This window comes from Notolabrus celidotus, chromosome 9 (assembly GCF_009762535.1).
Source record: "Notolabrus celidotus isolate fNotCel1 chromosome 9, fNotCel1.pri, whole genome shotgun sequence".
Classification (NCBI taxonomy): domain Eukaryota; kingdom Metazoa; phylum Chordata; class Actinopteri; order Labriformes; family Labridae; genus Notolabrus; species Notolabrus celidotus.
This window is the reverse complement of record NC_048280.1, coordinates 18,177,439-18,191,903: the sequence shown is the minus strand read 5'-3', so window position 1 is coordinate 18,191,903 and position 14,465 is coordinate 18,177,439. Positions and strand designations below refer to the sequence as shown.

The following is a 14,465-nucleotide window of genomic DNA, read 5'->3' as shown; positions in this document are numbered from 1 at the left end:
GAGTTATCTGCAGGGGCAAAACTGCCCAACACTCTATCCCAGTTATGTCCTGCACAGCTCAGCCTCTCTATTGTTCAGCCTGATACAATTTGATGGCTGATGCTAGCTATTCTAGAAGTGGAGAAGAAATGCTGAGAAACTATTCATCATCACTAGGTGAATCTCCTGAAAAGGGCAAATGTGTCATTTTAAAAAGAGAAACTCAACTTTGTCGAATGGCAACAGTGAAGGAGGCTTCCTGATTCTGGGTTCTGGAATGCTAGGAGAGCAACAATAAGTGGTTTCAAAGACACCAGCCTGAGTTAAGGAAATAATATTTAAGCTTTAAATCATATAAAGCTACCAACAGTGCTCTCAGAGGGACAATACAATGCAGAAAAAATGGCACCCCCTCTTTAATCTGTTAAGGGAAAAATGCAGCCATTCTAATATGTTGTACATTTATCAGTATCAAAGTATTCAGTTGAGCTCCAATTGCAAACAACTGACCACTGAGTACAAAGATTTGATGGATATGCCAGGAAGGGAGGATAACATTAATTCAACTCCATATTACTGTATGTTTGTCATGCCTTCTCTCTATAAAGGTGTAACATTAATAAAGCCTGTCTTTGGTCGTCTCTCCTTGTCTGACCTTTGACAGGGCGACCTGAGGCCTGCAGTCTGGGCACTCTGCTGCTTCAGGTTGAACCTCAGAGAGGAAACAAAAGTTTTGGCAGGACACTGATGCTTTCCCCAACTAAGCACGGCTGAAAGCAGCTTCCTCTGTGTGGCCGGAGGGTCACTCTGGGTGACATGTTGTTCTGGGGGACACTGAGTCTCTCCCTGTAGAGGAGATTAGAGGGGTGAGCTGACCTCGTTCTCAGAGAGGCCAATGTGTTTTGAGTAAACACTTGGTGTAAGACAAAAACACAGGCAACAAACACCAGCTAACCCCAAGGCAGTGATCCCATTGTTTCCCCATTACTTTTGAACAGGCATGAGAGAGGAGAGACGTCTCTGAGTGTCCCCGAGCTGCAGGGAGTCCCAGGGAGCACACAAGACCAGGTCAAGCCTCAGAGCTGCACACAGGTCACTGCCATTAACTTCACTGTGTTAAAGGTGTCACTTCCTGGACATAAAATAAATGTTTTAGTATAGATACTTGACGTTTGAAGTGGCTGTGGTAGAGCAGGTACTCCACTAATCTGCAGCTATTCTCATCCACCTGTTGAAGAGTCCCTGGGCAAAACACTGTGCCCAATGTGAGCCCTGATGTCCATACCTGTTCTTCACATGATAACGCACTGCCATCTGTGTGTGAGCTTGTGATTGAATGTATAAATGAGAGGAAAAATTGGGCAGAACTTTGATTTCCTTTATTTTATACATCATGCCTATGCTCATATTTACCAAAGGCATTAACAATTGCAGAGATAGAAAAATAACATAACTGCATCTTCAACAATTTCAGAAACTAATGATGATGCACTTATACCTTTAAAAAAAAAAGCAACAGGAGGAGCAGAACTGCAGTGCATTTGATTTTAAGTTGTGTGTCTCTGATTACGTAACACCTGCAGAATCAGAATCAGAAATACTTCACTTATCCCGGGGAGGAAAATTAGGTCATTACAGAGCTCTAAAAAAGAATAATTTTAACAGAACAATAACACATAAAATAAACATTATATGATCAGGTTTAGTATTTTAAAATAGGGTAAAAAGTGACCGGTATTTCATTTCATGTTGCTCAGTTCATGACCACAATTTTTCTTTGCATGAGTAGTGTTCCTGTGTTTTGCAAATTCAGATATGATGTTTGAAACTTCCTGTCAAGAACTTTGAACAACTGTGACCAAATTTTATGATTGGGGGTAGTGTGTATAGTTAACTAAAGTCTAAGATTTATATTTTTCAGCAGGAAATTCTTAGTCAGTGGTGAAAGAAATACTCAGATATTTTAAAATAATTAAAAAGCAGCAATAACATTGTGTCAACAGCCTTATATTTAAATGTTAGTAAGATCAAGTAAAATGTTTAAGATATGTTTGTTATTAATGATAAATTATAAAGAAATAAATCATAAGTAGTAGTATTAACATAACTACAGTAACAAAAAATAGTTTAACTCATGATGCAGAGCAGAACTAATACTGGTAGTAAGTGCACCTTCTGGATGTATTAATATGGAAATTGTAGCTAGTCAAAGTCAGTTACGTTTATGTTTAGCTACATTTCGTTTATAGTCTTTTGATATTTGAATGTGTACAACAGATCATAATGTTGTATATAAAAACCTAGTCCCTCTGAAGTGCATTGGTAAAATATGTATAGCATATACTCAGTTGAGGCAAAGTTACCAAAAACTTCACAGATGACATGATGAGACTGGAGGACATGTTTGAATGACTATAATCAATAATCAATCATTTAAACCATGGCAGATTATTTTTTTAGTCACTTAACTAAGCTTATTGTTTCAGTTTGAGTAAGACATGTCTGTTTTTTGTCCAACCTCGGCAGCTGACACTTCATTTTCAATTACACAGCCTATTAATTAACTGCTTGTTGAACCTTTGTGCTTATGTGGATCTGTGTCTGACCAACTACCATCACCACCACCATCTTCATCATCTTCAACATCACCATCATCATCACCACCACCACCAGCCCATGTCACAAAGGTTCTCTGATGTTTCCAGATTGTAACCCAGCAGGCTTTAGGACCCTCAGGATGTCTCTGTGAGGATGCTCTTGTTTTTGTCCGTTACGTTCATGCATGTAATCATTGATTGTGCCTATTGTGACAGGCCGATTTACCATCTGTAGGCTCCCATGGGGCTGATACTGCTGTCACTGCAGTCTCCCGGCAGACTTTAAGGAATGCCCCTTTAATTTCCGGCAGCAAATTTTAATCTCCAACAGGTTTCACATGTAAGCCTGCGATTAAAGCATCACACCTGCCTGTGTTATCTCACTCAGCACAGACGTTTTCCCCTCTTATCATCAACGCAAGGATGAAGCTTTGTTGAGAGGGGGGTGGGGGGCTGCTGTCTCATATCAATATATACTGTATATATATGTATTTACTTACTCACTTATTTATTAAATCAATTTGTCAAGTAGCCTAGTCCTAATGTTAAAATCAAAATTGCTTGAGGACCTTATTTTACCCTAGAACTGTGATCTGATAGAAAACAATAGATTCCTAATTTTTAAAAATTCTATTTAAGTTTGAAAAAAAAAACGAAAAATAAGGAAAATAAATAAGCATGAATAAGGATGTCAACGGTTGCTTCTCTATAATATTCGTCCGTTTACATATTGAATGCTTTCTCAAATACTTTTAGAAAAAAATGAAAAATCTTGGGATTTAATGGATAGGCTGTAACAAAAAATGCAACCTAATGCTTCTATGGAAAGAGGACAAGTGTCTCCCTTAAAGCTTATGTGCACAATATTGTATCAGACATTTTTCCAGTTGTTTTTCAAGTTAGTGGGTGGTTACGCAGCTATGTTTTTTAGATAAGTAATTTCATTGTAATTAATTGTTTTTATGTCCCTGCACTTTGTACGGTGGGCGCCTTTGCCGCCTCGCGCAGCAGCAGCAGCAGCCCCTCCGGCCCCCTGTCTGCCTGCCTTCCCTCCCTCCGCGCCTCCCCGGCTCCTTTTCCCACCGCTAAGAGGAGCAGGACGCGGCCCCAGCGGCGGGAAGCAAATTATCTACAAGCACTTCCCTAAAAAAAAAAGTTCACACTCACTTACACAGATGCCACCACAAGTAGCGACTCACACCGTCTTAGACCTGATCGAGGAAGCTTACCGGGAATAACCTGACAGGACAGGAGGATGTAGTGCAGCCAAATGGATATTTAAAGTTAATTCTTCTTTTCTGTGTCCGTCAGATGTTTTCTTTTGCTACTTTGAACTTAGTAGGCTATAACTCAACTGTTTTATATTACTAAGCCTATTTTGTATTTATAAGTCTAAATAGCAGCAGATATTAGGCCTGGACACGTGTATTTTGTGTTTTATCAAGACGCACCTGTAAGCCACTGGAAGGACGAGGACTGTATGAGACAAAGAGGGAACTTCCTTGAAATAACTTCATCACCTTATCTCTTTATTGACCTTCCAACAAGAGGACTACAATGTGTGACTGGAGTATAGCCTGGTTTTAATGCAATAACTTGTTTTTGGCTGCTGTTTGAAGCAGTAGAGGGGCTTATCACTGACACACTGTGACAGAAAGTTCCCCCTAAAACTGTGAGAAAAATCAAATCTCAACATCACTAGATTGCACTTGCTGTGTGAAGTGTGGATGCTGTCGGGACTGTGAACAGGCAGTGCGTTAACAGCAGCTGTCAAACTCATGGGACCCTCCTGCCCCCCGGGCGACTGGGAGCTCTGATGAGGTCCCTATTGCGCATGACAGAGAACCGGAGCGCTCCAGAGAGGGAAATTTAAAAACGGTTTTTGGAGAATCAAGTGCAACAACAGAGAAATACAGTACAGGGGCTCTCGACCGGCTCACACATCTTTCAATACCATCAAAACAGGTAATTTTGAATTAATTCTTTCATCATGCATCATCCTCTTTGTTGGGTATTACGTCTTTTTTCAGGATAATTATATTTAAATAATTTTAAGACTCAATGATTTATCTGTAGGCTTGCTGAGCAATACTCCATTTAAACTTCAGGTGACTTAAAAGTTGGGACCGAACTGTTATGTAAACATTTGAACGTAATGCTAATATAACACACTTTACTATTTAATTTTTGCATTTGTTCATATGATTCTTTAAAAGTTAAGGGGAACCAAAATGATTCAAAATGATAAATGTGCTGCAGCTATAACACAGAAATAATGAATCCTGATATGAATGTTATGTACTATATTCAGTTTGTTTTACATTTTCTTCTTTTAGTGTCAAAATTAAAATTGGCTTTAAAAAGGTTTAATTTTTGTGTTTTTTTTGCTATATTTGATAGCACATGCTGCTCTTCCATGTTTACTTGCAGAGGAAGATGTGATGTTAATTTAAGATGTAGTTCTTCCTGCTTGTGTGTTTCAGCCTCTCAGGCAAAACATTATATTTGAGCATTGTTTTGTTTTGTTACAGCGGTATCACACATCCCAGGAAATGATAGAAGGTGGAATAACATCCAGGATGTCGGGAATAATAGAGAATGCTGGGCATCATCCATCTCCACAGGACTACAGGTAATATTTCTTATTTAATATTTATATAGAAGCAGTTACATAACCTTCTAGAACTACACATGTTTTTTTTTCTGTTGCACATTGTCAAAAACACTTCAATAGATAAAATGCACATTATAAACCAAGCCTTTTAAGGTGTTTCCAAAGTGGTCATGGAACAAATTGCCTAACCCCACTACGTTTCATCTAAAGGTAGATGGACAGCTCTTTTTGTGCATGGGGGTTTCATGAAAAAAATCCTGAAGAATAAATGATTTTCAGTCTGAATGGATCTGTCAGAAACCATCAGCTCTGTTTACACTCCCGCTGTCGGCACACGGAGAGCCTGAGCCTCTTGGCCTGCCGGCTCAGGGGGAGATGGGGTGCTCTGGGTCACCAGTATGCACAAGTGGCTCCCAATTAGAAGAGGAGGGTGGGAGGGAGTAAAGGAGGAAGGAGGAGGCGCAATATTTTGTGTTGTTGAACCTCTGGTAAGACTGGAATGATACATGGAGACACCAGCTCGACATGTTTTGCATCAGTGAACAATTTCTAAGCTACTGGTAGAGAGGAGGGGAGGTGAGAGACTTGCCCAGGGTGTTGTCTCGTCTATAATTTACATCAGTCTTCATCCAACTTTATCATGGATAGTTGTAATCTTGGGTAGATTTATGAATTAAAAGTGTAAATAAAAGTTCCAGAGTACTTTTGTTTAACAAAACAGAACAAAAACATGAAGGAAAAGTATTTTTACTTTTGTAGTACTTTCATTTAGCATTCAGTTAGTCGAAGACTCTCAGCATGTTAAAAATTATCTCCTTTTTGTCAGAGGTAAATTGAACTGGAACTAGCAAGCTTAGATTCTGAACAATCAAGACTTCATAAAGCCACCTGCCTGAAAAGAATCATTACTCCAAATCGTTTAGTGGAACATTCAAGACACTGAGGATGTGTGCTGCTGATCCTAACTGTGATGATGTCACCACCTCAGATGGCAGACACACAGCCCTGACCTCAAACTACATTTGCACTCCCTTTGGCCTGAGGCTCCGTTGGCTCCCCAGTTAGAGAGGACTGGGGGTGTGGGTGATGGTGGTTGGGGGGGGGGGTTGATGTTGGGGGTTGTTGGGGGCGGCAGGGAGGACAGAGGCTGGAAAGGGACAGGGAAGCAGATGGCATCCTATTTGTGCCTCTTATGTGAGGCCTGTCATTCCAACAGATTAATGCAAGGGCCGGCTAAAGAAAAGAAACGACAGAGACAATCAAGGAAGGGTCTGGGGAAGACAATAGAGCCACGTGCCACTGGGCAGATTTGTCGTTTGGGACACAATAGGTGATCATTTTTCAATAGACAAGGCCAACTGTTGCAGGCAACATGTGCTGCTGTCCCATGTTTCAAACGATCTCATGCGTTGTTTACTTATGATTCAGCCAATGGTTAGGGCCAGATCTTGGTCACCTGACACATGGTTGATTTTTTAATAGGAGATTTGGTGTGTGTGTATGGGGGGGGGGGGTCCTCTCAAACACTGTCCACAGACTTGAAAAGTAACTGAACAGTATGTGTTGTCATAGCGACCCCAATTACTAAACCCTTGCACAGTAAGTGTGTGCGTACAGAAAACTGGAGAGGTTTGAAGAGGATTCCTCTCTTTTCTTTCTTTCTTGTCATGGCTTGCCAAATAAAAGACGTAGTGACTAAAAACTGTCTGGCTGAGGCAGAAATCCTACATTTTATGTCTCAAAATAAACCAAATTATTGGTTTAAAAACTCTTCAGACCTCTTTTCTTTCCCTACAAATGTCATTTAATTTTTTTTTCAAATTTGTATCAGTCAAGTGTGAAATACACCAAAACAAAGATCCCTTAAAAAAGTAAACAATATTGACAGATGATGCCCTCTTAATGCAAAGCTTGTTTAACTCCCTCATTGTTGATTAAAACTGTCACTGCTAAATAACACTTGTAGTTAATCTTCTTACTCTAAATCCTGGGCAGCATGGCTAACATGGTTTGACTGAGCAGCTGTCCTATCCCAATTTTCATACTCATTGCAGTGGTTTTGACTTTTTGAAGCAAAAAAAATTCTGTCAAGTGTTTACATTTAAATTCTACTTGAGCTCTGCATGTGTCTAAACCGGCAATTGTGTAACCCCCCTACCCCCCCTTCTCCCCTGAAGGCTCCTGACCACGGACCCCTCCCAGCTGAGGGAGGAGGACCTCCCTGGGGACCTGCAGTCTCTGTCATGGCTCACCTCTGTGGATGTGCCACGACTACAGCAGATGGCTGATAGTCGAGGCCACAGTAACGGGCCCTCCCAGGGCAGCCTTCTGGAGCAACAAACAGGTGAGGTGACAGGGAGGGGACAGTGCAACATTCAAAAACTGCAGCATCTCTCTGATTGGATGAATCAGGACAGCTGGATTCTTCCAGACTTCTAGTCCCTACAGATATAAGAGACTACAAGATTAGTTTTTTTTTTGCCCTTGGGTATTGTTTTTCCCTAAAACATAGTGAGTAAATCTGAAGTAAATTAATCCACTTAGCTCTGGTGGCATTTCTTGAGGTCTTAGCCATGAGATGGGCCCCTTTGTATTCTGATACATACATACTATACATAAAAAAAAATACCATAAGATTATATTCCCAGACACAACGAAGTGTTTACTTACAAGACCACACCAAAAGTAACTGAACTGCTTAACTGCAGAAAAAATAAACTTAAAATCTGTTAATGGTTATATCAACTCAAACAAAAGCCATTAAGTCTTAATCAGCTGTTGTACATCCGAGACAATACCACCAGACCTTAGAAATAGCACTGAAGCTAACTGTATGATCATAAGAAAGCAAGCAAGCTGTGGAACGATTCTGGGTTCAGCCATACTCCAACACCTGTCTGTGCGTTCCTTCCCACAGCTCAGCTGAGCAACATGACAATGACAGCGGGTCAAGGCTCCATGCTCCACTTCCAGAGCAACATGCAGCACAGCCCTCTGGGAGTCAGCATCATCAACACCCACAGCGGAAGTGTAAGTGTTTTCAACGCAGTGGCAACCTACTTTTAAAGGTTTATGATGCATGCATTGGTTGATTATAAAACAGGACTGTTTGTATTCCACAGATGTCTCCATTCTCCATGAATGGGCTGCCCTCTCCAGGGTACCAGTGCCCTACCTCAGTCTACCAGCCGACGCCCCAGCAGGTGTTCTCTCTAACACAAACTGGACAACAGGTACCTTGTTTTACTCAATGCAGAATCTGGTCAGAACAACAAGGAAAAAGTATTCCTTGGACTAAATTTGCTCTTTATTTTAATCCTAAGAGACTTTTATGATGAAGCTCAGCTCAGCTCAGTCCTTCGCTTGTCCTCTTATAATTTGTTGCTAATTTTTTTGTTTTCCTTTGCTTCTTGTGTAAACCCCCTGAATATAACCATGTTAATTAGTGCTACTTGATAAAAACTGTGAAACCTCAAACAAACTGTTTTTCTATTTCTTTTTAAGTGTTCAACTGGTGGACTTTATAGCAACGTCTCTTTCAACAACCAAAGTCTATTCACACAACCTCGCCTGGCTCCTCAAGACCAGGAGCTACAGCCCAAGTCTTTCCCCAAACCCATCTATTCCTACAGGTCAGACCTCACCTGCTTAACAAAGTATAAAACACCTGAATGTCCTTTAAAGTACCTTCAAATAATTTGTTTCTGGTGATTTTTTTCAGCTGTTTGATTGCCATGGCTTTAAAGAACAGCAAAACTGGCAGCCTTCCTGTCAGTGAAATCTATAGCTTTATGAAGGAACACTTTCCCTATTTCAAGGTATGATTCTCTCTCAATATCGTAGAGAAAAAAAGCAAAGATAAGGTGATGACATGGTTGATTATAAACTACTCCTCTTCCTGCAGACTGCCCCTGATGGATGGAAGAACTCAGTCAGACACAATCTGTCCCTAAACAAATGCTTTGAGAAAGTGGAGAACAAGACGAGCAGCTCCTCCCGTAAGGGCTGTCTGTGGGCGCTGAACCCTGCCAAGATTGACAAGATGGAGGAAGAGATGCAGAAATGGAAACGCAAGGACCTCCCAGCCATCCGCCGCAGCATGGCTAACCCTGGTCAGATATTTTTTTATTAAATGTATAAGGGTTACTGCCCAAAAGTGAGTAAATTATTCTCTTGGTCTGATAATGTGTCTTTTCCTCTTTAGATGAGCTGGACAAACTGATCACAGACCGCCCTGAAAATTGCAGACGTAAGGTTTTAGAGGCTGGCATGACCCGGCTGCCCAGCTGTCCAACAGGCCTCCCTCTGTCCGTCCCGCCCCAGATGCAGCCTCAGCCGATAGTCACCCTGTCCCTGCCCTGTTTGCCCCTACACCAGCACCACCAGCTCCAGGCTCAGCTCCAAGCTCAGGCTCGCCTTGGCCCCATGTCCCCTGCCCCGGCCCAGACACCTCCCCTCCACACAGTCCCTGACCTTTCCCACAGTCCCATGACCCAGCAATCCAGCAAGGCGCCCGATGATTTCTACAGTGTGCATGGTGACACACACACAGAGGTGGACGCACTGGATCCGAGCATCATGGACTTTGCCCTTCAGGGTAAATAAACAGTCTAAATTGGGATTTTGTTTGCTAGAAAATTCAAGTGTTTTTAAGTACCCTAACTTTTCATCTATCTACTTAGGTAATCTGTGGGAGGAAATGAAGGACGACAGCTTTAACCTGGATGCTTTGGGCACTTTCAGTAACTCCCCCCTCCGACTATCAGACTGTGATTTGGGAACAGCCAACCTCCCTCCTGTGTCCACTGGGGCAAATCTGCCACTGTCAGATGTGCAAGTCACAGGCCTCTACACCTCCTACACCTCCCAAGACACCCTGTCTTCTCAGTACATGGGCGCACCAACCAACAGCAAGCCCATCGCTCTGTTATAAACTTTTATTCGACCCCCTGCGGATACCTGTGGATGCCAACTGAAGACGTTTGAGATGAAAATCTGAAATTTTTGTGCTAAAGGAAAAAATCCCACTTCCTTTAGCAGTCAGCTGGGAACTACATGGAGCAGGATGTCTGTGAATCATTTAAATTACAGCCCACAAGAACACTCATTAAAAACTTAAAATCTGATAAATACAGACGTGGCTGTAAGAAAAAGTATGTAAGACTTTAAATATCTAGCTTTGCCAAGCACAGACTGAAAGCCTGTATGAGTACAAAGACTCTGTGTGGAGATGTTTATGTGAGATAGCATCCCCCAGTTTTTTTCTACTGTCCACTCTATCATTCTGTAGCTCCCCGTCTCTTGTCTGTTGTATTGTGCTAGGCATTATTGCTGTGATGTTTTATTTATATTTATAAAAGGCAGCTGGAGAAGTTGATGACTCCATCAATCTTTTGCTGTATATATTTGAATGTTTCAAACTGCTATTGCCACAGAAAGCTTTCTTTTGACTGGATTTTACCCACTTCAGCCCAAAACTCCAATGTGTCCCACCACATTGAATGATACAGATTTGATACATTATTCTTTTTACACACTCTGATTAACGTGTCTCTCAGTCAGATGTATGTTATGCTCATTAACTTGATCATAATAAAACTCAAATGGGTAAATAAAAACATTCCTTTGCCAAAATATCTCAACGACATTTATTAACAAACAGTCCTTAGTATTGTAAGAATACAAGACGCAGGAAAGACTTTATATACATTCAAATCTCATTTCATGGCTGATATTTTAATCACTGGTAAGGCAAATTAATCTTTTTCGAAATCCACTTTGACAATGTTTTAATGCAAAACCTGAGTGTTAAGAATAACTGCATTATATCACTGATATATTATCATGACAACGAGAAAATCTCTACAGTTTGATATACAGTGCTACGGTCCCTCTTAACATTCATAGCATTGTCTGAGCACATAAAACATTGCTGCATAGATACACATAAACAAACTTCAGGTGACCAACAAAGGGACGACTGAGCCCATGCAACAGTGAAATGACAAATTAACACCTGATACTGATAGTTCTTATTAGAAGAAAAACACATCTCTTTTTAAGTTACTTTTCTGCATTTTACTTCTTGTAAGAAAAAACTAAATATTCTCAAAGAAATTTAACAGAATTTATAGGATTTGTGGTTTTCTGTCTCCAGAATGATCAGCCATATTTTCTTTATTTTATCCACAAATGTTTCAAAACTGATCAGTCTTCTGAGCTACATTCAAACTTGAAACCAAATTCTCCATTTAATATATGTACGTAACTGAGCATGAGCACCAGTACCTGAACATGAAATGTACCACTTCATGAAACGTTTATACCCCTGGAGGCTGCATAGAGCCTCTTAAGGCATTTTTAATACTGATACAGCATTATTTACAAGTGTGCCATTGAAATGTGCGTTACAGTCACAGATAGTGAACCTGAATGAGCAGCTGAAATTACTGTTTACCTCAAAAATCTAAAGAAAAATTCTCTGCTTATCAGTCAAGAGTGGACGAGCTATGACATCCCTGCAGAGACGCCACTTAACGGTAATGTTTCCAACAGAAAGGAAACTGTAGTGGATCAGTGATCACTGAGGAATAAGTCACTTTGTGCTGGCGTGCATTATTGCGAAAAATTGCCCCAACTATAATCCTAAAAAATATTTTTCCCCCTTCTTATTTCTAGAGAGCAATCATTGCTAACCCAACTTTTGTTCTTCTTAAAAATTCAACCTGATAAACTCCTCTGCTTAACTGGTGCTGGTGCCGTCTATAGTTGCGAGCAGATGTGAGAGCTTGGCCCTTTGGGAGGGAGTGATGTTCTGGCTCATGTGGATGATGCAGTCCATGGCTACATCAGGGTTGGCCTCCACCAGGCTACAACACAAGAGGAAAATTACAACCACGGTATTATACGTGCTTAAATGTATCACTTTAATTTCTGAAAATGTACATATAATGACATTGGCTTAAGCTGGTGTACACTATGACGGGAGCAACATACTATAAGTTGCTTGCCCTCACAAAGTCTCTCGTAGTTCAATTCCACCAACATGAATCTATCAGTGTTAAATTACTTTGTTAAAATCAGTTCCAACATTCCACAACTACAATTGTTCATAGATTTGACACATTTCTTTCTTTCACATTGATAAGATAAAGACAATGAACATAATCCCACAGTAATAGATCACTGAGATTGTAAAATCATGTCTACGTACCTGCGGATATGTTTCAGGGTGTTTTCTCTCTTGAGGTACTTGATGTTCTCTCGGATTGCTGACCGTGTGCCGTCTTCCTCACACAAATGCTTCTCAAGCCATTCAACCACTACTTTGTTGGTATCCCAGAGGTAGGCCTGGAAGAATGGCAGACATTAGCACTTTTAAATCCCCTTAGTCTTACACTACAGTATTCAAATTAAACTATAATCTGCACTCTTTTGACCCATTGTTGCATTCTATTTAGCACAGGAGCAGACACAGCAGTCTGCGTTTTTTGTAACACACCTTGACTGTTCCCTCCGTTTCAACAAACCAGCGTCGCAGCATGGACTGCATGTGACCATCACTGAGGTCCTGGTTGGCTTGCAGAATATCACACTTCACCACCTGCTCCAACAGGAGGCGACGCAGACGCCAGTAGAAGAACGTCCGCACATTCTTCCAGTCCAAAACATCCTGTCAAGTGTTTGAAAGGGCAAAATAGACCAAGTTAAAGGAGTATGACCTTCCTCTACATACAAGCCTGTTTACTACACACAGAGTTAAACTTATATTCCCAGTAAAGTGTACTCCATATAACTCACATTGATGACACCCTTCTCCTGCATTCTGCCTGGGGTGTCATGGAGATCTACAAACTGCACTGCCACCTGGTGGTAGATGGGACACAAGAATTCCTCCCTTGCTTTCAGTTTTGACTCCAACTCTTTGATTTGTTTGTCAGACAACTGAGGGGAAGCTGGTGAAAACAGAAGACACAAGGGTAAAAAAGGAAAATAACAGCAATACATCAGTTCAAAGGAAAATAAATACTGGTGTTTTCTTTTTTTAAGAAAGAAAAACCCTTTACCAAGCTGTTCAGCTAGACTAGCATAGACTGAATCTAGTCTTTTCATGGTCTTCAGCAGGTCCTTCCTTCTGAATTTGATCTCCACTGTGCCCTCAGCCTCAAGCACACCACCTCTGGATGAAGAAACAAAACAGAAACAGCTAGAAAAAAAAGGAAGGAACTGGTTTTCTTATACCCACTCATGTTACTGAAGTTGAGAACTCCACATAGTTTTGTGTACCTGCTCTCTCTGTCTGCATAGAGCTCCATACACAGTGGGTTGATGGTGGGGTCAATAACCACCCAAGAGCCTCCTCTCAGCTCAGCATGTGGTGGGATGTACACCAACACTGGCTGACGGAAACCCCGCAGGGCGTCCACGATGTAAGCCCCAAATTTCAGTATCTGGTCATACATATCTGAGAGGGGAAAAGGGCAAAAGTATTACTATTTGATTACATTTTTAACAAATCAATGCGGTAACTCTCTCTGCACTGTTAACTATTCATTCTTCACCTTTCATCCCGCCAGAGAAGCCCCTCCAGTTTGCAAACACCATGAGAGGCAGATGTTCACGACTGAAGTCACTGATGGCCTGAGCTGTTTTAAACGCAGAGTCTGGAAACCACACCTGGCCAGCCTGCTGTAGGACCTGACAACACAAAATAACATGGATACAGGTGAAGAACTGGTTCTTCCCACACTTTCCTTATTTAAACATATTACCTGACACGCACCTTTGACTCTGAATCCAGGTTTGCTGGATCTGCTGGGACCGTTAACTCAACTGTACGTGTCTCAACAGCGATGACACCGAGGGGAATTCCTCCTAACCTGTTACAAGTCAACACAGATTTTAATTATTTATATACTAGAAAAAAAAGTCATATTCTAAATGTGTGTGTAGAGTGGAAAAAATGTTACCGTGCTCTGCCCACCACCACGGTTTTAGCCCATGACTCCATAATCTCCATGAAGGAGCCTTGGTCAAAGAACCCGCTTTGCCAGGCTCCTTTCACAGCTAATGACACAAAAAGGGAAATCAGTAAGGCTGAATATACAAATAGAACACACTCAGAATTTAAAACTTGACACTCACTGGGATGAGGTCTCCCAGCCAGCATCCAGCGGGGGTCATACGGTGCTTTCGTAGGTGTGTACTCTATCTCCCTGTCTACTGAATCTGTAGTCGCAATGACAGGCACAGGGGCGTGTTTGTTCTGTGAGGAG

The 14,465-nt window shown here is 41.3% G+C and overlaps 2 protein-coding genes across 8 annotated transcripts in view; one reads left to right on the top strand and one right to left on the bottom strand.

The window, feature by feature from the left end:
* The first annotated feature begins 4,099 nt into the window (after positions 1 to 4,099).
* Positions 4,100 to 10,824, top strand: foxn4 (forkhead box N4). The gene is made up of 10 exons (XM_034691436.1): positions 4,100 to 4,541; positions 5,108 to 5,208; positions 7,368 to 7,534; positions 8,108 to 8,220; positions 8,313 to 8,423; positions 8,695 to 8,822; positions 8,912 to 9,008; positions 9,095 to 9,302; positions 9,395 to 9,787; positions 9,873 to 10,824. The coding sequence occupies exons 2-10, from the start codon at positions 5,129 to 5,131 to the stop codon at positions 10,121 to 10,123; spliced, it is 1,548 nt and encodes a 515-aa protein (XP_034547327.1). The 5' UTR covers positions 4,100 to 4,541; positions 5,108 to 5,128; the 3' UTR covers positions 10,124 to 10,824.
* The window catches only part of acacb (acetyl-CoA carboxylase beta), a 23,150-nt gene continuing 19,499 nt past the window's right edge, over positions 10,815 to 14,465 (bottom strand). For all 7 annotated transcript variants that reach the window (XM_034691432.1, XM_034691428.1, XM_034691427.1 and 4 more), the window contains 10 exons: positions 14,335 to 14,455; positions 14,160 to 14,256; positions 13,973 to 14,069; positions 13,752 to 13,887; positions 13,477 to 13,654; positions 13,257 to 13,369; positions 12,991 to 13,145; positions 12,692 to 12,862; positions 12,404 to 12,540; positions 10,815 to 12,059 (listed from right to left, as the gene is read on the bottom strand). In XM_034691432.1, coding sequence (XP_034547323.1) covers positions 11,933 to 12,059; positions 12,404 to 12,540; positions 12,692 to 12,862; positions 12,991 to 13,145; positions 13,257 to 13,369; positions 13,477 to 13,654; positions 13,752 to 13,887; positions 13,973 to 14,069; positions 14,160 to 14,256; positions 14,335 to 14,455 — 1,332 coding nt within the window. In that variant the 3' untranslated portion in view covers positions 10,815 to 11,932. The remainder of the gene's footprint in view (positions 12,060 to 12,403; positions 12,541 to 12,691; positions 12,863 to 12,990; positions 13,146 to 13,256; positions 13,370 to 13,476; positions 13,655 to 13,751; positions 13,888 to 13,972; positions 14,070 to 14,159; positions 14,257 to 14,334; positions 14,456 to 14,465) is intronic.